This window comes from Diadema antillarum, unplaced genomic scaffold (genome assembly GCF_040938485.1).
Source record: "Diadema antillarum isolate AM-2024a unplaced genomic scaffold, OU_Dant_1.0 scf00000208, whole genome shotgun sequence".
In the NCBI taxonomy this organism is placed as follows: Eukaryota; Metazoa; Echinodermata; class Echinoidea; order Diadematoida; family Diadematidae; genus Diadema; species Diadema antillarum.
In genome coordinates, this window is record NW_027271097.1 from 1202101 (window position 1) to 1225144 (window position 23044).

At 39.0% G+C, this 23044-nt stretch overlaps 1 protein-coding gene across 1 annotated transcript; it reads left to right on the plus strand.

Annotated features, from left to right (window-relative positions):
• The first annotated feature begins 2648 nt into the window (after nucleotides 1-2648).
• Nucleotides 2649-21073, plus strand: LOC139724228 (NXPE family member 3-like). Its single transcript, XM_071635372.1, has 5 exons — nucleotides 2649-2663; nucleotides 15942-16523; nucleotides 17464-17630; nucleotides 18192-18250; nucleotides 18632-21073. Exons 1-5 carry the CDS (start codon nucleotides 2649-2651, stop codon nucleotides 19441-19443), a joined length of 1635 nt encoding a protein of 544 aa, XP_071491473.1. The 3' UTR covers nucleotides 19444-21073.
• Nucleotides 21074-23044: the final 1971 nt, after the last annotated feature.

Below are 23044 nucleotides of genomic sequence, written 5' to 3' on the forward strand. Positions count from 1 at the left end.
GCGCCCCCATTTATTTTCAAAGCGAAATATATAGCTACAATAAACTCCAGTTTGGAACTGTAGAATATCAAAATTTTCAAGCTCGCTCGCTTCGCTCGCTCGCATTTTATTGTTATGCCATTCACCTTATGTTGCTGACAGTATATAATTTGTCGATCGTTTCACACCGTCATTCCATAATCCATGTAAGGAAAATTTACAATGTTCCTCAATGACTGCGTTGTGTAATGTATCACATTCCGTAATGTATTGTAGTCCCATTATTGCTCACGCACACACGCGCAAGCATACAGACCGTCAAAATTACTTTATGGTTCCCCCCATGTTTCGACCCACCGTACGCCACTTTACATATATAGCTGATATATATATATATATGTGATAAAAACCTAAAATGGCAATAGATCTAAAACGCTTTATCCTGGCGAGGAAAGCGAATGATTTAGAAACAAGACACCAAACAGGTTAGTCATCGCATTCTTCATCTATTATATATATATATATATATATATATATATATATAATAGATGTGTGTGCGTGTGTGTGTGTGTGTATGTGTATATTGTGTAACATATGCATGGTCTAATCTTGAGCCCCCTCCAATGTTTGCCCCTTCCCCCCCCCCCCCCCCCAATCCAAAACTGCTTCCGGCGCGCCTGCCCCCGACAACAACGTAAGATACCACACTTCTCACCGCACAGACCAAAGAAAACACACGTAAACAAATGCAATCGTCGACAGCCGAATCACGGACCGTATCGCAGAGCGGATTAATATTTCAGATGGTTGCTATCGGCAAGCGTAATTACGCTCTTTTCAGAGCGATTTGCGCTCTCCGTGATTGGCTGCCGGTATTCTGTAATTTACTTAAGTCTGCCTCCTTCAATAGACTGAAGATTCTTGCAGACTGGTGCTATTTACATTATAATACAATTTATTTACAGATATTTACAAGCAAATTGGTACCAAACGTTTGGTACTCGTAGTATTACAGAGTACTGATGAACATGGCGATCACGAACTGTATGTAAATTGTCTGAAATAGGGTCGAGTTTTCCCTGAGACCGAGTTAGTCTGGAGCCTTCTGGAAGAAAAGTCTACCGACTTTTATTATTTTTCTCAAAATACTCCAAAACGACTCATCATTCCGGCAAACCGCGTCAGCCAGGTATAGTTTCTTTGTAGACTCTTTCGATATATTGCAAGCAAATATGAAATGGTGCCAGACGGGATCTCAAGCCCTTACCAGAACTTTGTTTTCACTTTAAGTCCCCTGTAATTATCTTAGGTCCCTCCCATCTAATTGTTATTCCATCCAATCAGACGCGTTGTTAGAAGCCAAAATGATGATTACACGCGCAAATATGCCCTCAATGCGCGCTCCTCCACGCCCCCTGTAATTACAACCCAAGAGCTCCGTGCGCACACTCCGGTATTTGAGTACAACCCCTCACCTACGCACGCGAAGATCTCAACCTCTTTGCTCACATAAAATGACAAAATTCCTCGAAGATCGGCTATATTTTTTTTTTCTCTGAATTCTACGGATACCATGATAACAAGATTCAAACGCTCCTCGGTTACCGAAGACGGTAAGCATCGTTGTGGCAGAGAAAACACGATGTAATGCGTGATATCGGAGTAGTTAATGACACTCTTTGGTATCATTCAGTTTTCCATTAAAGGGGCATAGTCCCGGTAGTGTAGAGGGCGCTGTGGATGATACTGCCGATCACCGTTAGCATTGATACGAAGATTACCGAAGTTGAGCTGTCATCAAGAGTAAAATGCGTAGGTGTTGCTAAGTAACGTTGCCTGCGTTGTCTTCTCTGCGCATCGCGCAGTCTGTAGTAATCCCAGGGTGCGTGCATATGCGCTTGTTATTATGACATCACAAAAGAAGTTTGCTAAAGCTGTCATCCCCCTCAGTCAGTGCCGTACTCAGTATATTAAGAGAGTCTGGCCAACTCGGTTTTCGGCTAATGTGTTTTGAAGCCTGTGATTGGTCAAAAGCTGGTCCCGTGATCTACAGGCGCCATGTCGTTACCAAAGTCAATCACGCGGGCGCGAGCAGAGCTCATACGTAGTGCCCATTGTTCATTATGCGCAGCTACGCACTAATATTGCTTGCCTTTGGGACATCCCCAGTATCAGTCACGGTGCAGTGAGGGTCTTGCCGTTCATACACGAAAGATATTGTGATATCTTACTGCGATAAACTGAAGATTCGTCCTGCGCAGCATGGCGTTGCGCGAACTGACCTGGCTCAAATGTAATGATGTACCGCTTTCCGGCAGATCTAAAACGAAAGAAAAAAGTGGAAAATCCGAGTGCGAGGGGAAAACTTTATGATTCTTGTCTTCTTTAGGTTCCTAGCGGTGTCTTTCAGACTATCCAAGTTTTTATTCATATTTGTATGTCACCGCCATAACGTACGTAGTGTCGCCTGAGGCATTTAGTTTGTCTTGGTCGTCCGTCCGTCCTTCCGTCTGTCCTTCATTCCGTAAGATCAATTTTGTGGACACCGTTTGTAATGAAACTTGACATTCATGCATGTGTGAGTGGACGAAGTTCTGTTTTAGCTTATAAACTTTTGTGTTAACACGCTCAAAGCGAAAGGTCAAAATCATGTATATAATTCCCCCATAATGCAATTTCTGAAGGTGAGTACATGTATTTCCACACAAAAATTACTGCCCGACCGTGATTCTCTTGTGATTTTATCGTTTGTTTGTTTGTTTGTTTGTTTGTTTGTTTGTTTTTTGGGGGGGTCATGGGGGGGGGGGCAAAGATCAAAGATCAATGTTAGGTATATAACATGTTAAAATTCCACTATCTTATTGTTGAAATATTATTACCCAGTTCCTCCATACCTTGGAGATTGCCCAATGCACAAACTCAAAACCAAACACGACATTTGCATGCCATCATTACTACGTAATGACGCGTAGGGGAAGATTTTTGCTTTGATGGTCAAAGGTCAAGTGAATAATATAATAAAAGGACAGGATTTTCCATATATCTTTCAAATAACCGCTCAAAATATTGCCATGAAAATAGATTGGTCAACTTACGGGTAAAAATGCTCAAATGCCTAATACTTGCTCTGTTAAACAATAAAAGTCATCCATTCACACCTAGTTCAAGGAAAGGAAACACTCGACGCATTAAATTTTGTGATAAACATGCCATTTTTTTCTGCCAACTTATGTGAAACTGTCGTGTAACATTTTCAAGACGTACTCTACATCTGCCAAGAGAACAGTGTAATATGGCGGAGGTATACTGGTGTCTATTTGGACATTTTTATTTTATGTTTCTTAACTTATTTCATAATCTTCTATTCAACTGTCCTGACCATCGTTTCTATTGGTACGAATGTCACTGAGGATGTCCCTCAAATCATGTTATCCAGGTACTTGTGCTGTCGTTCAATTACAGGTCTTTAAAAATATTTTTAAACAATCTGAGATCATTTCACATACCTTAATAAGCACTTGCCGATGATGTTTCATGTTGTACACTGTACATGTGTATATAATTCCTTTTGAATTACATATCTAGTATGCCTTCATGTCAATGAAATACATATAATGGTACTAAATAGGATGGTAATTGATGGTCACTTACGTGCGAAACAATACTACCTAACTGTGGAATTTGTCTATTGTCTGTGCACAGCTATAGACTTGTAAATTTATATAATTATCATTTTGTTATGCTATACTTTGGTTCCCTGGACAACTTGCTAAATACAATATAGCATACAGTTTAGTGAAAGTTTACGAAACTGCATACTGTGAATTCTTCTTTTATTTTGACAGCAATAATCTATCATATTAATATTCAGGAATTATGTCCTGTAGACAGCCGCCCGATTATTTATCTGTGTACTTGTGTCTATTTGAATGTGTAAAAATGATTGATTGTTGGCAACGTGGATGGAATGAAAGAATGTCTCTCTCCCAACCTACACCCTTCTCTCTCTCCCTCTCTCTCTACTCTCTCTCTATAAAAAAAAGTCAAGCAACACAGTCTTGCGCCTTTGGGACGCTAACCCCCAAGCGCACACGCTAAAACCATAAGCGCACTGTACGCTGGGTAACGACATGGCGTCCAATTTATGAGTTGGCCAGACTCTCTTAATATACGGCACTGCCCTCAGTCTAATCATGAGCCGAACTGTGATCGGACCACTGACTACAGTGAATCGGACTTCTTCGGACTCGGGGAAGTGGGCCAAAGCGTAAGCGCCAAAGAGGAGTCGATAGCGTAGGTCTCTATAGGAAACTTGCGCCGTGCGCCCGCATACGCATTTGACTAAAACACCGGGACCATGCACCTTTAAAGGGGCATAGTCCCGGTAGTGTAGATGGCGCTGTTGATGATACTGCCGATCACCGTTAGCATTATAGTCCAGTCAAAATATGAAATGACCCACAACTAATTGCAACAGAAACGATTCCACTTGCATTTGACCCGGAAGAGCTATCAAAATAACATATTAAAAGTTCCCTAAAATTCGAGTGGTGGATCAGTGTCTAATTTGCATAAATTCAAGATGGCCGCCGTACAACCTATTTATGCCTATATCTGGGGATATGTAACCCACAGAAAGTAAATTCCGGTGTCTAATCCTATGTTTTTTAGGTCAAGGAATACAAATATGTTATGTATAGCAACTTTCAAACATCCTTTTATATAGTTTTTGCATATATTTGCATATAATTACATGCAAAATGGTCGCCATATTGCCTGCGCAAGCCCGTATCTTCGTATATCATTAATGTAGTACACTCAGGAATAAGTCGCTATATATCTGGACATAAAACCGCAGAAAATAAATTCTGGTGTCTAAACCTATAGATGTTTTTTAGGTCAGGGAATACAATTATGATATAAGCAGTAACTTTCAAACTTCCCTTTATACATTTTTTTTGCATATATTTCCATTCAATTAAATGCAAAATGACCGCCGTAGTGCCACTACAGGCTTATATTTCTATCTGTAAAAGGTACCTAGTGATGGTGTCTGTGGTCTTAATTTTACTACTGAGAATCACTGATGTAGAATACGTTCCGCTCAGCAATAGTTACCTATATTTCACTAAAAATTTGCTTATATTTATACATAAATCTATTCAAATTACTACCGTGAATATGATTTCAGATATACGAATACAAGCTGCAGAAGGTTGATTGTACTGTAATGTCTCATCCAAGATATCAAGGGAAAATTGTTATACCATTTAAAACCTTGATGATTATCCTACACCTAGTGTGTATATTCTTGCATTTATTAAAAGTATTGTATTACATTGTACTCACATTTTCTTGAGATACAGCCTCAAAACAGAGAACAACTGTAAGTAGCATCGAATAGAACATATCTTTATTAACTGTAGATTCAACTTATCTTCCAAAGTGTGCTCAATAGGTACACAAATATTAAAGTCTAAAATTATGTAGTAGGAATCGTTAAAATATTTCATGATTGCATGATATCTAATGTATTATGTTTTGTAATTTGCCCTCATGTTTACTGCTTATTACTTGTGTCTATGTTGCAATTCTTTATTTCTTCTCTCTTTTTTTTTTTGCCAAGGGGGGGGGGGGGGCATGTCATCAAGTTCATGATTATCCATAAGCTACTCTACAAAAGTTTAATGAGTTTGGACATATCTCATATAGCTTTCAAAGTGTGCTTACGGTACACAAAAATTGGTCTTAAATCATTCAGCAGGTTTTTTTTTTTTCAAACATCTTTTTTCTTACCTACGATGATTTACATCCATGTTTAGTTGATACTTGTGTCCTTTGTTGCAAAACTTTTGGTAAAGGCATGTTTATCAATGAGCAACATATGACCGTGATAATTTGTATGGAAGTGGATTTTGTCATATTTTTGCACGGTTTCACCCAGTGACTCACTGAAAATGTAAAACATTGTGATTTACAGCCAGATACAAAGAAAAAGAAAAAAAAAGGAAATGCCTTAACATTTCTATTACTAGTACTCTGGATTCATCAGTCGATCAATACAAACAGCATCCTTCTCATTGGCTTCAAGCTCATACAACACATATAAATTCTTATACGTCTTACTTTCACCATTTTTCATGTTGTATCTGCAGCTTTATTAAAAGAAATGTTTCCTATTGCATTGAGGCTTCGCACTAATAACATTTTCACCAACACACAGTTGTTGTTTTTTAGAAATGCGAGCAGCATGAAGGCTGAATTCAATTTTGCTGGCGAAAAAGCAGTCTTAAGTCAGATAAAAAACAAAATACATAACATCATTTTCTGTTCCTAACCCTTCCAAAAGGTCCCTTCCCTCCAGCTTTTCTTCAAGTTAAACAGTGGAAGGGAAATGACATACAATCATTGGAGTTGGGACGATTTTAGGAAGATGTTTAATCAAAAATATGTTCTGATCACTACAGACACAGTGCAGCTATTAAGAACTCCTGAAGAAAGTCTGATGCAACTGCAAGACAGGATGTTAGCAACTGGCAGTGTATAGTTGCAGGGCAAGCAGATTTGACTGCACACAACCCATACCAGTGTCAGATGCGGGCCATTATATATCAGACACTTGTAATGTTGTATTTCTAAAATATGTGAGGAGTGAGATTATGCTGTTCTAATTGGTGACTAGGAATAAGAAGCATTCTCGAAAGACATCGACACAGTTTACAACAAACGTGAGACTTACCACGCTTCAGTATGAAATAGAGCCGAGATCCTGTTTGCTTTAAATCAATCAACTGCAATTTCACACCATCCTAGTCCAGAATTTGTGGTAAACACATAAAACACTGTGAGTGTAAGCTATAGTTTTGTATACTCGTGTTTCTATTTTGAGAGATCACATTACATACCTTAGTATCTGTATTATCACAAGCTAGAAAATGAAAATAATGTACAGGAAACGAAAGTTTTCTTGAAATCAAGTGACTCATCTTAGCCAAAGGTTCAAGACAGCAAAAAAGATTCAAGCTAATATTGCAAATAGCCATCATTTATATTCTACTGTCCGGTCGTCGGTCATGCATACATTTTCAAAAACCATTTCCAGCTAGGTTCTCTTTAAAAAAAAACCATGTAATGACAGATTTTCAACAAACTAGGCAAGTAGCATCCCAAGGATGATAGGCTTTCAAGGTGTTCAAATAGACACCATATTCCGAAAGGTCCCAGAACCCCGAAATTAAGGAATCTATTATAAAAAAAAAACTCCCGTCACACACACACACCCTCACACACACACACACACACAAAAGTAGAACCAAGTGTAACAGAGCTAGGTATAATGTACAAAGTTGAATATCTTGGAGATTGCATATAGATTTAAGTTTACTTTCACAGTTTAACTTATTTTCGAAATATTACACATTATATATATATATATATATATATATATATATATATATATATTGACAGCAAATCTTGCACATATAGACGTGGCTGGTGTTGGGTAGCACCCCTTTAATCATCGAGTGTGGTCTTGTAGTGTTGTCTGTGTACAGACAACACTACAAGACCACACTCAGCACCAACACAATCCTGAAGAAGGGCTTTTCGCCTGAAAGCTCGATGATTAAAGGGGTGCTACCCAACACCAGCCACGTCTATATATGCAAGACTTGCTGTCAATAGATTTACTGTCCTTGCACCGCCCCGCCATGTTGTGGTTAAGTCCTTTGATGTCTATATATATATATATATATATATATATATATATAATGATACTTGTAATCAATGTGTTGGTACCAGTACAGAAAGATGACGAATCAGGGTGGTAATGCATTTCAGTCCAACAGTGCTATTTAGTCAGACCAAATTTTCGACGCAAACATTCGTCTTTCTTCACAATTGTCATTGTCGATCCTGAGGAAGATGAATGTATCCGTCGAAAATTTGGTCTGAATAAATAGTACTGTTGAACTGAAATGCATTGCCACCATACTTCGTATGTATATATATATATATATATATATATATCTACATATATCACGGGTACCATCTACCCCAACCCCCCCCCCCCCCTCCACCCCAGGCCACAGGATGCCCAAAGGCACCTTAAATATTACCTATAGGTGCGGATGCCTTGGGGCTGGGACCAGTTATTGGGGGCCACTTTTGATTTTTGATCCTCTTTTTGAAAACATATGGTCAAATTTTCAACAAACTTAGTACTGTAGGTGCATTTATCGCTAGTGTCATGAATATATGAACATCATGCCTCCCTGGGCCATGGAGGTCCCTAAAGGCTTGTAGAAATGGCCCTTCCCAAAGTCTTCCAATTTCCTCTCTCCCAAGTAATAGTCTGTAAGAATGCATGGAAGGTGAACTTGAGATACTCGAGTGAGGGCTGGACCCCTGGGTCTTTTATTCAGAAAGTGAGTGAGTGACATGGTATCCTGATATGACAAGAACATTCTCTAAACAAATGTCCAAACTCACGAAGCTTTTGTAGAGTAGCTTATGGATATAAGCTACTCTTAATTTGAATAGATTTATGTATAAATATATGCAAATTTTTAGTGAAATATAGGTAATTATTCCTGATTGGAACGTTTTCTACAACAGTGACTTTCAGCAGTAAATTAAGACCATAGACACCACCACTGGGTACCTTTTACAGATAGAGATATAAGCCTGTAGAGGAATTATGGCGGCCATTTTGCATTTAGTGAATGCAAATATATTCCAAAAAATGTATAAAGGGAAGCTTGAAAGTTACTGCTAATATCATAATTGTATTCCCTGACCTAAAAAAACATAGGTTTAGACACCAGAATATATTTTTTGTGGGTTTTATGTCCAGATATATAGCGACTTATTCCTGAGTGTACTACATTAATGGTATACGAAGATACGGGCTTGCACAGGCAATATGGCGGCCATTTTGCATGTAATTATATGCAAATATATGCAAAAACTATATAAAGGGATGCTTGAAAGTTGCTACAGATAACATAATTGTATTCCTTGACCTAAAAAACATAGGTTTAGACACCGGAATTTACTTTCTATTGGTTACGTATCCCGAGATATAGGCATAAACAGGTTGTATGGCGGCCATTTTGAATTTATGCAAATTAGACACTGATCCACCACTCGAATTTTAGGGAACTTTTAATATGTTATTTTGATAGCTCTTCCGGGTCAAATGCAAGTGGAATCGTTTCTGTTGCAATTAGTTGTGGGTTAACCCACTTTTTGTCGTATTTTGACTGGACTATTAGGGAGCTTTCGATTGAGGACGCAGTGAAATCTGGGACGCACAAAGCAACCCACGCGGAATGTCCGCGTCCATCACTCCGTTGACCCTAAAAAGCGCTTTCGAAAATCTGCAACGGAGCAGCTGAGCCGAGTGGGCTGTCCCAGGTGCAAATGGGCGTGGGGCGTATTTTGCTTCATCATGATTGGGGAATGTATGGCTGACGTCAATAATTTATGCATGCAGTCAGTGAAACCCCGCCTCAAGTGGACTTTCTCACGCGTAGTTTCGAGTGGTGTGAGCGCGCTGCTATTGTCAAATGTGCGTATCACGTCATCAACACTATTGTTCCCTTCACCTGCGTCGGTGATTCAAGAAGGTTAAAAAGGAGCTTTCGATTGTGGACGGAGTGAGATCTGCGACGTAAATTGTGCGCGTCGTGTGCAAAAAGGCTTGTAGTCCTGCGTCCATCTCGAATCTACTACGTTAAGTAGGTCAATATAAGGTCGTTCTAGAATCACCGACGTAGCTGAAGGGAACAATACACTAGGCATACGCTGGTAGGCCTACCACTCTTTTCTTGCCGAAACAATCACCACCTAACACTAGTAACAGTACACCATTGGTATTTTCAGACTCTGTCTTCACAGTCTCGTATTTCTATGTATACTATTACTTAGAAGCAGAAGTTAGTTAGTGATTTTGCATTTTACAGACGGTTCATGAGTTATTGCATTGCAATAGATTTATGATTGGACCACGTCGTACCAGATCTAGAATCAAGCCGTCTAATGTTAGAAGTCTAATGTTAACGTTTATAGAACCTAGGCCCTAACTGTTTCTAACGTCAACTTAGACCTCCTAACGTTAGATCTAACTCACCGTAACATAGTTAGGGGGTATAATGTTAGGGCCTACCTGTTGTGTTACGGTGCTGTTCTTAACGCCAAGATGTTGACATCCATAGATTTAACAGTTAGGCACCTAACGATAACGTTAGTCCTAAATGAGTTAGTCTAACCAACGTTAACTTTAGATGTCTAACGACTTATAACGGTACACATGGACGTAGAACCAACGTTACTTCCTTGGCTACATTGTAACGTTACATAGAATCTAGATCCCCTACCCTAAATCGTGTCTTTCATAATCATCTAGATTCGCTAACACGTTAGACCCCTAACGTTACCTAGATCCGGCCTAACGGTTAGATCCCCCTAGGCTTATTTAACACTGTCACTAAGTAACATAACAGGTTCAAACGTTAGGCCTAACAACGTTAGATAGAATAGAAAGGTTAGACCTCTACGTAGACGTGACCGTGTTAGAAAGAAACGTAACGTTAAGTAGCCTGAAACGTTACTCGTAGTTCTACGTCTAACGTTAGTCTATAGACTATTCTAGATCTAGCCTAGGCCTTATAGACCATGTCTAGGCCTACTTGTTAGAGAGATTCTTGCGAAGTCTTGTCAGATAACCTCCTAACGTTTTCTCTCTTTTTTTTACGTTTGAGTCTAACAAATAGTGCTAACATTATTCCTAACAACACCAAAGTCTAAACTCTAACGTTGGTCGTTAGATTTGTCAATTTAGATAGATGTCGATTTAGACTATTAGTATTCTATCACTAATACTATTAGTTAGTTACAGTCTAGATTCTAGTTTAAATTTACCGAAATGGCGTCGTTGTTTTCAGAATCCATATCCAAGATCTTTATGCAACGCAGTCCCTCTCACACGGCAGCGCAGCCCCGATGCAGCGGATCATCACTGCCCACTACTACTCCTCCATCCATACACACGTGTGTACACTGTACATGCGCTAGCCTAGCGGCATTCATGCATTGCAAGCGATACAGAAATGGTTCAAAAAATTGCTGCTAGCTAGCTAGCTAGCTAGCTGTTTAGCTAGCTGTGTTCAGTGTGCTAAATAGGCGGGCGGGCAGCATTTTTTTTTTTTTTAAGACGGCACAGATTGGGGCATGGCTCGTGTTAAACCTATGGGAAAAACGTTGGGTTAGGGTTTTTGGTTAGGGTTAGGGTTAGGGTTGGGGTTAGGGTTAGGGTTAGGGTTAGGGTTGATGGTTAGGGTTATGATTTAAGATTAGGATTAGGGTTAGGTTTAGGGATAGGGTCCCCAATAGATTTTTAGGGTCCCCAATCTGCGCCGTCTAAAAAAAACACGCCGGGCGGGCAGCAGGGGGTGCATTCATAAAAGGGGACTTGCCAAATAAGGTCCGTCTGTCTCTGATTGGCTAACTCCCTTAGTTACCAAGTGGCTTACGTCCGTGATTCTAGAACGACGTTATTTTGGCCTACTACCGAAGTAGATTCGAGATGGACGAAGGACTTCAAGCTTGTAACTATGCCAACGGCTGAAATTTGCACACGACACGCACAATTTACGTCGCAGATCTCATTGCGTCCTCAATCGAAAGCTCCCTATTGATACGAAGATTACCGAAGTAGAGCTGTCATCAAGAGTAAAGTGCGTAGGTGTTGCTAAGTACCGTTGCCTTTGTTGTCTTCTCTGCGCATCGCGCAGTCTGTAGTAATGCCAGGGTGCGTGCATATGTGCTTCTTACTTAAGTGAGGTTCACACCTAGGTCCCTTTACCTTAAGGTTTTCTAAGCCTCGAGGTTTTGTAAACTACGAGGCACTAAACTCCAAGTTAGCGTAGATGTAGACGCATGTAGTTTAGAAAACCACGACAAAACCTTAAGGCGAAGACACCACGACAACACCACAAGATTTCTTAGGGTGTTGTCGTGGTTTAAGCGCGTAGTTTAAGCGCGCTGTGGCAGCGCGCTTAAACTATGACAGATGTGAACGGAGTTTTGTTAACCACGACGCTCAGTTTTTTCCACAATAGTGCGCAACACTATGGGCAAACTAGGCCCCCTTTATTTTCTATCGTAGTTATGTTTACCTCGAGGTTTTGCTAACTGCATGTAGGTGTGAACGGCATCGAAGTTTTGTCGTGGTTAGGGGAACGCATTTTTGCGCTCGTAGTTAGTATAACTACAAGTTTTTGGATAGGTGTAGACATGGCTATAGAGATATATACTAATAATATACTAGAGCGCGGACTGCGTGTGGCGCGTACGCAGTGCTCGTGTGCCGAGATGAAGAGGCCGCGCGCCATCTTTGTCCGGGCAAAAACAAACATCTCGTCCGGGCAGCGCAGTAGTGGTGGACACGTGAACACGTATACAACAAGCGCTCAAACACGTATTGGCTTTCAGCAAGAAGATGAGGGGGTTGGAGATGAGAGAAGGAAACAACTCAAAAATTTAAGCTGCTAGCAATCTCTTATTATGAGTGGTAAGGAAAATGAAAATCAAACAAAATTTTACTTTGTTCTCAACGAGGTAATACTTTCAAGCCGACCAACACGACCATGGTCCATGCAATACAAAGGGTTCTCTTGGTCTCTTAGACAGCCGGATGCCCCTTGTGATACAGTACTAGTATACTGCGTCATTTGTTTTGTTTTTTTTGGCAATTATATTTTTTCTGTATGAGGGGACTGGATTCTATAGTCGTATCTGTGTATACGAGTGTTTCATTGTCTTTCTATTCTTTTTTTTTTTTTTTTTTGGTTATGGAAATGAAATAAATCATTTTTATAAGTACGTGTAGGCATATTGGTTCCATGACATAATATGTTCAAGCTCGAAATGCTAATGTTGAAGCTTACATAAACCCTAACCCCAAATCATAACACCTAACCCTAATCTTAATCCTCACCCTGCCTTGAACCAAAAGCCCAGTCAGACCAGTGATGCTAATTCTATTTTCAGAAAGATATCAATGCCGGAGCATAATATGTCCTGTCACCAGGCATATATTACGTATTCTGAGCTTTTCTCACACTATCACCATCGTGAAATTAACTGCTGGTATTACTGGTATAGCAAAGGGTGGAGGAACGATTTATTTATTTATTTTTTTTTGGGGGGGGGGGCTCAAGGGCCAAATAGGGCACTTAGAAAAGAGCACTTTTTAAACTTAAAAATGGGAGTTTTTTTATTTTGGAAATGGAGCAAATGCCCCCCCCCCCCCCCCCGTTCCGCCGACTTTGCATATAGTTATGTACTGTATCAGCTATCTACAACAGTATAGTAGATCGAGAATAGCTGAGGGAGGGCGGAGTGCCCCTGTCGAAGAATTTTGCAAGACCTTTTCTTTTCTTTTTCTTTTTTTGTTTGTCTTGAATCAATCTGTTTAACACACACTATGAATGTAATTTCAGTTACTTGTGAAAGGAAACTCCGCTCCCCTTCTTTTCTCCTGTTTCTACATCCAAAAGCAGCACATGAACCAGGCATTTTGCAACATAGATCTATGCTACTTTCAGTAGAATTTGCGAATTTAAGAACATTTTCGATTTCCAAACTCCGATGGAGACCTTGGCATAGATGCTAGCCTACTGCCGTTGCATCCCGTCGTCGATCTCCCTGCATGCTCCGCTAGCGCTACACGTTATCGGTACGGTCGCTAGTCGAAATTTGCCCGGACCAAAATGGCGAACGCCTCCTTCTATCGGTCACAGGGATTTTACGGAGTCCGCCCTCTAGTGTTCTTAGTATATATCTCTATGGCTTCTTATTATGACATCACAAAAGAAGTTTGCTAAAGCTGTCATCCCCCTCAGCCGAATCATGAGCCGAACTGTGATCGGACCACTGACTAAAGTGAATCGGACTTCTTCGGACTCGGGAAAGTGGGCCAATGCGTAAGCGCCAAAGAGAAGTCGATAGCGTAGGTCTCTATAGGAAACTTGCGCCGTGCGCCCGCGTACGCATTTGACCATGCACCTTTAATTACACCCTCAGAATACCGATTCGTAATTACCTCTGTGATTAAGTCCTCTCAGAGGTGTATGCGCATTGATCCGCTCAAATGCGTAGGTCCTTCCCGCCAAAACGCTTGTTGCTATGGTGGTTAATATACCCCCTACTTAATCATGCTCTCAGAATACAAATTCGGTAATTAAGTGCTAATCAGACACTTAATAAGCTCTCAGAATACGGCCCCAGATATCACATAAAGAAGTTAGCATGATTGCAACTCAATCCAGCAAAGGAGAGATTGATGTCTCAATATTCTCTCATACAACTCAACATAATGAAGCAAGATTCTATTCGCTCAAAGAACCAACAGTATACATTCAATGCTGGACATATAAGTTCTCTGTATAGACTTTAACTGCTAAACGCTCACATCATCTTCAATAAGCAAGATATGGAAATCACGAAAGGAAGAGAGAGAGAGGGGGGGGGGGGGCTCCTAGCTAATGCATACACCAACATGACTAGGACATCACATTCATGAGTGTTTACTCCACAATGTAATCACGCACAATGTCAGCGAACAAGATGTTGTGAAAGCAGGAATGAACATACATCTCCAAATTGTCAAGTCTATCTTTTAAACAGCTTTTCCAACAAGTTCTTCTTATTTGTCAACTCAACTTAACTTAATATCCACTCACATAATGTAGGAGCTCGATAACCGATAAACAATGTCGTATCAATCAATCTGAGTCTGAGGCAGGTCTGAGCCATACATTTCAGAAGTCCGATATATATGAACGACAATGAAATCTCATGATGTGCCCATGCACATTCGCATCACACTGTTCAACATAACAGAGGATCCCTATTTCAACTCAATTTGAAATAGCAACAATGTTATCACTGATCTATAGCGCAAGTAGCAGCTCATAGATAATCCTAACACTATCTGGACAACATACTAGACTCGAACTTACCCCTGCCGGAGACAAAGATAGCTGACTCCTGATCACTCGCTCTGCTTCACAATATCTTGATGCTTCCTCGTTGTCAAAGATTCCAATATGAAGTGAGGAGAGGAAAACTTCGCTATTTATTGGGTTTAGGACCCTTCCCAAAGATATATTTTAACTTTAAATTCCAATCCATCGACGCACAGTCCTACGTCACTTTTACTGCCACTTTGTTTGGGTGGAGGGCTATAACTGGCTATGAGGTCATAGCTTGACCCAAGGGCCCGAATTCACGAAGGTGGTACAAATGAAACCATGGTTTAAACCATGGACAAAAACCATGGAGCGCTAAGTGTCGCATGGAATATTTCATTACGAAATTAGTCATTTCGTCGACAAAATGACCATTTCGTTAACGAAATTATCTTTTCGTGGACGAAATGCTCATTTAGTTATAAAATGTTGTCATTTCGTTACAAAATTGTCATTTTCATCGACGAAATGACTGATTTCGTAACGAAATATTCCATGTGACACTTGGCGCTCCATGGTTTTTTTTTCCATGGTTTAAACCATGGTTTCATTTGTACCACCTTCGTGAATTCGGGCCAAGGAGGGCAGAGTGTGGACATTATGCCCAAATTTGGCAAGTAAAAGTGGAGAATGTGACAGGGAAGGATTGGACTTCCTGAATGACGCAGGGTGACTCATTTTCCAAAAAAAAAAAACTTATTTCTTTGTTACTTTTTGTTTTAATTTTGATTCTCAGAAATCTTTCTTTCCTTTTGTTTTGGCAAAAAAACTCCCACAATGTTACATATATATATATATTATGAAGAACAATTCAGAGTTGCTTATTTGATAACAAGATAATAATTTCCGAATTAAAAGACACGTATGACTTGCAGGGTTAATGATGATGGGTTCGTTACATTTAATCTTTCTCTTGACTTTTACCAGCTTTCTTCGGAAAGTGCAGGGCGTCAACCAGAAGAAGCCGACGCCGAAAGCGTTCGGACGGTGCGTCACCCGTTCTGCCCAAATCGAAACGTCAAAACCAAGGGAATGCACTTCAAAGGGTATAGCCTCCCTCAGAAGCTTTTCTGGCAAAACACCACTACCTTTACTAATGGCACTTTCTCGTCCTTTGCGGTGAGGGGAAAGCACGGTGAGTTCCGGGTCTGCGACCAGTTGGAACTCGTCATCCAAGCAAGGAACGGTCTGAACCAAACGAAATCGTACGGTGGGGACTACTTCCGCGCCAAAATGTTCACCAAAAATCAGACCTTTGCGGCCAGTTCGTCGACAGACGGAGAGGTGCTCGACCACGGTAACGGAACGTACTCTGCTATTTTTACTCTCAAATGGGCCGGAGTCGTCAGCATCGAGGTCACGCTCGTTCATCCCAGCGAAGCCATTTATCTTCTCCGTCAAATACAGAGTGATGGCCTCGTTGACGCACAATATCTTGGAGGCTTTCGGGCGAAGAAATCCTCAAAAGTAGAATCTACTTTGTGCGATACTGCTCTGCCCAGAAAATACGTAAGTCTGAGGCAAACACACAATATAGTGATGCGTGATTAACCGCCATTATTCTATACAGCTATCTCACTATTTTCACTAAAGACAATTTTGTTAAGCATTATACGCTTTATAATAATCATTATTATTATCATTATTATTATTATTCTCATCATCATTATCATTATTATTATTATTCTCATCATCATTATCATTTTATTATTGTTATTACTCTTATTCTTATTATCATTGTCATTATCATCATCGTTATTATTATTATTAAAAAGACCATGGTTGCACCTGTGTGAATGACCGGGGTGAATGGCTGGTAACTTTTGCCTATGCAATCACAAATCATCAAGATATCATACATACTATTGAATAAAATGAATACTATGATAATACATATATCATTATGATATAGTATAGCAAGGTCTTACTTATCCAGGGTATCCTTTTCAGGTTTCCTTTGCTCTACCAGAGGGCCCTGCCATTATCATTACCCTATATATAGTGTTGCCAGGTAGGAGAAGAAGGAATGTTCGAACTCACGAAATTCTTCCGTCAACTTGCTTTTATTGCAATTGATTATCAAATTACTCTACATCGACGTAAATAAGTACTGAATTAAGTACTACGTTGAGTATAATAGCCATGACAAAACATGACATTTTGTCATGGCTACTACTCAACACTGATTAATTCAGTGTTTATTCACGTTGATGTATGGCAATTTGCTGATCAGTTTCAAGGGGAAAGTTTCTTCATTGTTCTATTTATCAAACTCTGCATGAATGTAAAATGCATTTTGTTCTAGTAGACACTAAATAGGTATAAATTGAGTGACATCAATGTATACTTGCACACATTTATTTAAAGATAACGTACACTATATAAATTATGTCTCACATATAATCTCGCACAATGTATGTATATTTTTTCTCCATTGCCTATTTAATAGGGTCCACTGTGTAATTTCACCGATGAGAGATCGGGCTTCGCATGGTTCTGCCGGAAGCCACAAAACCTGTCCTGCAAATATTGGTTTGGACATCGCCTCAGACCGGCTTCTAAAGTGTGGAATGAAACGCGTTTCAATGACAAACACAGTAAACTTCCTTTCTTGAAGTAAGAAGTAATATTTTATGTAGTTCAAAAGATCCAGCAATTTAGAATGAAACAATCAAATGAAAAATCTGTATTTAGATGGATTTTGAAAGCATAATGAATGAAATCCCTTTTTTCACTCTCAATCAAGAGTTTCAAGTTTTCAGTTTCTCAAGTTTTTGGTAAAATGTGTGTATGGTATTAGGTCTAAACTCATACAACATTATAGAATGACAAATGCCTTTATTAAAGTTTGCGGTGGATTGCCTACGTTGAGCAACATAGAAACGTACATAGTTATCCCCCCCCCCCCCAAAAAAAAAGAGAGCAAAAAAACAAAACAAAACAAAACAAAACAAAACAAAACAAAACAAAACACGGTTATAAGTCTCCTCTGAATAATAGTGACCGTGAAAGACGTGGGAACAACCTACTCGACTGCGCGTTAGTCGAATAAGTTTATTGTTCTATTTCAATGTAGAATTACTATTTTCCTCGTTGGTACTATTTGGTAGTGTAAGACTGACAACATTTCATGTTTAATATGCTCTCCAGTGGTGATAGTGTATTCTGTATTCGCAGGGCAAATATGCGGATTTCTGGAGACACGGACTCAATACTAGTAGTGAAGTCACAACAAGGTAGAGTAAAACTTCTGTGATTTTTAAAATTTTGCAGCCTAAAAGTCCCCATGCTTTATCTTCTTTACTTTTCCGTTTTGTTTTGCTTTTTCTTTATTTTGATTGTGTGTGTAGTGTTTGTTTGTTTGTTTGTTTACTTGCTTATTTATTATTTGTTTTGAGGGGTGTATTCCATCGCTGTCAGCTTACAACATGTAAAGACACGGTACACTAGACATGTTGACGGAACGGTTTACACCTCACGTGTAAAAGTGTCAAAGTGTGAAAGATATACATGTAGCTGCATATAGACGTTCACTATCATACAAAATCTGCATTTAGCGCTTTCCACAGTTTTTCTACATAGATATGATTTTTTTTTTCGATCCCTTCCTTTGTAAGGTGCTTCTTCGGTGGTTTACAGCAGCGTACTAGCTCGGCTGCCTTCTTGCCATCCCACTGCTCTGGGCAGTCAAGCCGAGGTCGCTGGCTTCTACTCGGGAGAGCACTGGTACTCAGGCACTTGTAAGATTCGTCATTTCGCCAAAGAAGAAGCAATGTCATGTCTACAGGGCAAAAAGGTTCGTCTGCTCGGCGATTCGACCATCCGACAACTCTTTGAATACTACGCCAAGACGTTTAAACTAAAGACCAGTATTACAAAGAAGTTGCCGAGTTGGTACATCGGACCAATGAAGATGTTAGAAAATAACCATGATATAAACATAACTTTTCGGTTTCATGGCTATCCGATCGCTCGTGCCTCACAGTGGGAGATAACAGCATATATTGATTACGTAGTCAATGTCTTGGATAGTATCCGCGATGACGAAAATGTCACTGTAGTAGTATTGTCGTTGGGGGTGCACTTCACCAAACACCGTCCGCCAATCTTCGAAGCTCGCATTCAATCTATAGTTGGCGCCATCCGTCGTCTGCACGAGAGAAGTCCTCAGACTATTGTACTCTTCAAGAGTGCGAACACGAGAGAGCACAAACTTGTGGAGCACTACCTGATGAACAGCGACTGGCTTGCTAGGGACCTGGACTGGCGACTGAGAAGAATCATCTCGGAGGAAAATAACGTGGGTTTCGTCGACGCTTGGGATATGACAAATGCTCAATTTGATAAACATGCTGTACATCCACTCGGACCACACGTGCTCAATCTTAGTAATCAAATGCTGTCTTACATTTGTCCAGAGGTGAAATAGGGGCCAGGCAAAAAAAAAACGCCAGGAGATTTGATTTTAAACAATTTGTAAACGCTGTATATATCTCAACTAATGTTCATACATATTTTGTCTTTCATTGTTTTTTAATGCGTGCATAAGTACTCGTAGGGCGTGGTCTTTCATCGCACTCTATAAACAGATACTGCCATATCATGCCAATTCAACCAATCACAAGTCGTATCTAGAACATTTTTGTCGCGTTAATTCATTATCATTATATGTGACCGTGCATCACATAACGAACAAAAAGTCGCACTCACCGATTTTGTGTGAGGACTGAAAAAAAAAGTGAAAAGGGTCAACCTAGCAAATTTGACTTTTTCATATTTTCTGAAAGAGCAAGTTTTCTTAAACATTATGCTAAAATTTGGGATCATAAAACGAACAGGAAAGTGTGATTTTAGCAGTTTATCTTGAACACTTTTTTACAATAGTGTGATTAGGTGTGTCTTTAAGAGTCCCCTTTTCATTTTTTAAAAGCCCTGTACACACTCTTCACTCTCAACTCTAATAACTTTAGAAAGGATGATGCTACTGCTTTGAAAGTGGAGATTAATCATGGACAGAATGTGTTAATAAAGCTTACTAAATTTCAGCTTAATTTGATAATCTCTTCATTGTTGTTACTCCGGTGGTTTACATCCTGTTTTTTGTCCCATTTTTTGTCCCACAGCCAGCACGGCTTGGTAAAGATTAAGCGCTTGAATAGACCATGTGCTTCAGAGCCTCTCTTCTCAGTTCACACTTTTCCTGAGTTTGTGCTTTCTTTCCAATATTTCGATAGGTTAAGAGAATCCAGTTGATTTGAGTTACACATCATTTTAAAGCTCAAAGTCTGCTCTTTCAAGATATATATGCTCTTGACTAAAAATCCCTGTCTGGCGACTTTTTGTTGTTTTCGTGATGCAGAGTCACACATTTATGTATGTAAAGAAATAGAATACAAATACAAATGACGAGAAAAATTACTTGGTATAATATCTTATATTGTTAGAGGTAGGTTATAAGCCAGTTCTGAGTTCCAGTTTGAGCATGAGCAAACAACGGCATTGTACTAGCAGACACGTTCGTTTTAAATGTACTGAGATAGGCAAATGTGATGAAATGATTATTATTTTAATCCTTATCAATAGTGATTGCCAATACATCCACCCTATGGGAAGACTGATATTTGGCAATTTTAGTAGAAAGTTTAATACACTCAATGCCAAGCAATTAAATTATACGCTTTCTTAAGTGTATATTGGCAGATTATTCTGTCATCCGGTTAACGCAAGTTTATTCTTTCTTCGAACATGAATTACACAGATTGTCACGTCGAGCAAGCTTATGCATTATGTCGCTTTGAAATGAAGTAAGTGCCTATTTGAATATAAAGCAACTGAGAGAAAAAAAAAAGAAACGTCATATGTACCAATGCTCACTTAAGTTAACTGTGAACTGGCTTATGGGTCGGGAGAAGAAGAAAAAAAAAATAGCTGTATACAGTCATGTTGTTGAGATCCTTTTGTCTCGGGAGACAATGAAATTGCGCATGAACTATAGTCCAGTTTGGTTTTTACATTGTCTGTCATTTACGGTTACAGTTCGCTAATCCGAAGATTCGTTATTCCGAAGTTTCCTTAATCCAAAAATGAAATAAGGTTCGTTATTCCGAAGGTTCGTTAATCCGACAATGAGATGAGGACCCTATTTCATTTTCGAATCAACGAACCTTCGGAATAACAAACATTATTTCATTTTCGGATTAACGAACCTTCGGAATAACGAACAGCACCCGTCAGTTACATCTGTTGCTGTTGTATAATATAGAATTTATTTTGCTAACATGTAAAACATTTTTCTCGTGCAATATCAGAGTAGGTGATAGGCATGTGCGTGCATTATAAAGAATTTGCAGTGTGTGTATGTTTTTCAGACAGATATTCTCGAACTTTCCAGAGGAGCCCGATATTTCTTGATATAATGTCGAATAAACCCGTTGTATGATTGAACCATACATGTTTGGAGTGATTCAGTGGTTACTCCCAAATTGAAGACATGATCCAATTGATTACTATGTACTTGAATAATGATTGTATTCTTGTACGATTATTTAAAGCAAAATATGCAGTTTTTTAAAATCAGTATTTAGGGACAGTGTATCACATTTGGACCACATGGAAACTTTGAATAATTTGAGGCTAATAAATGTCGCCAATGTAAGTAGGCCTATGTTTGTTTGTTTGTTTTTGTTTGTTTGTTTGTTTGTTTTAGAAAAAGAAAGATGCTCCTATCATCCTCTGGAAGCTGAATAACATTGAGTAACGGAGATGAATAGATAATTGATAGATATTTAAATAGAAAAGAGGTCCTATAACCGATTCTTTCTGATCAAAGAGAATCTATTTAGTGGATCAGTTAATTGATGAAATTTTGCTTTCTGTTTAGTAGATAATTATCATTCTTTGAAAGAGTTTAGAACTTGGCCTTGAATCGCGTTTTTTCCAGTTTGAACAATAAAATAATAATCTATTATACCAGATGCCTAACTCAGATCCATAAAAATACCAGTTGCATGTTATCTCTTAGTAATGAATTCAACGAACTTTATCGTATAATTGAATAATATGATCAGATGAGTGTCCCTTTCTAAAGCCAAATTGAATATGAATTGATAAAGCATCATAATTTCAAAAAGCCATGAATTCAATTTAATTCAATTCAATACGGCTTTTGTTATCACTCATCAAAAAGTCCGAAGACTTACAGTGTGAGCTTACATAAAAATTTACATAGAAATGAAACCAAAGTGTGAAATCCATAACAGAATTGAAAAGTAGTAAAACATATAAAACAAATATATACATACAAATGAAATTTATATAAAAACACATTAAAATTACATTAAAGATTAGCTTCTATGTAAAGAAGACTAGAGGATAAAAAAAAACTAAAATAGCAAAGGAAAGAGAAGGGTGCAAAGAGAGAGAGGGGGGGGGAGGGGAAGAAAGTTGGGGCGATTAAAAAAAGAATAAGAGCAATGAAATTTATACATACGATTGCTTTCAAGCTCGTGTGTGCAATAGAACCAGTTGTGTCATTACTTATGCATGCAAAGAGAGAGAGAGAGAGAGAGAGCAAAACGAAGAGCAAGGAAGAGGAGTCCGGAGAGAGGGAGAGAGATGGAAGATAACAGGAAGAATATGAGTACATATTGCACAAAAATAAATAACAACTCTGAGACCTGAATTCCACTGTCGTGACTGTACAGCAACAGGAACTTCGCTAAAAACTTATTCGTTACAGAGGGAATGCACCGTATACATACAGATATTATAATTTCCTTCGGCTTTAACAAAGGCATGTGCCACGTAAATAATGAGTAATATATTCATTATGGATATGCATCATGTACTCTCTTTTGTTAAGGGATCACATTATACCTTTATAATAATCCAAGAATTTTCATTTTCCCATTTGTTTTTGTAAGTGTAACTGAACATTTTTCTCGTCTAAATCAATCCTCCTCTCTATAGATATATCATTAAAGGGATCATATAGTTTTGGTTGTGACCTAACTTCAGGTATCTAACACTTT

Excerpts from the sequence above, each read along its gene's own strand:
- LOC139724228 (XM_071635372.1), top strand. Across the intron at positions 16,524-17,463 it reads CTGCTCTGCCCAGAAAATAC|GGTCCACTGTGTAATTTCAC; the intron begins GTAAGTCTGAGG and ends CCTATTTAATAG. Across the intron at positions 17,631-18,191 it reads AGTAAACTTCCTTTCTTGAA|GGCAAATATGCGGATTTCTG; the intron begins GTAAGAAGTAAT and ends CTGTATTCGCAG.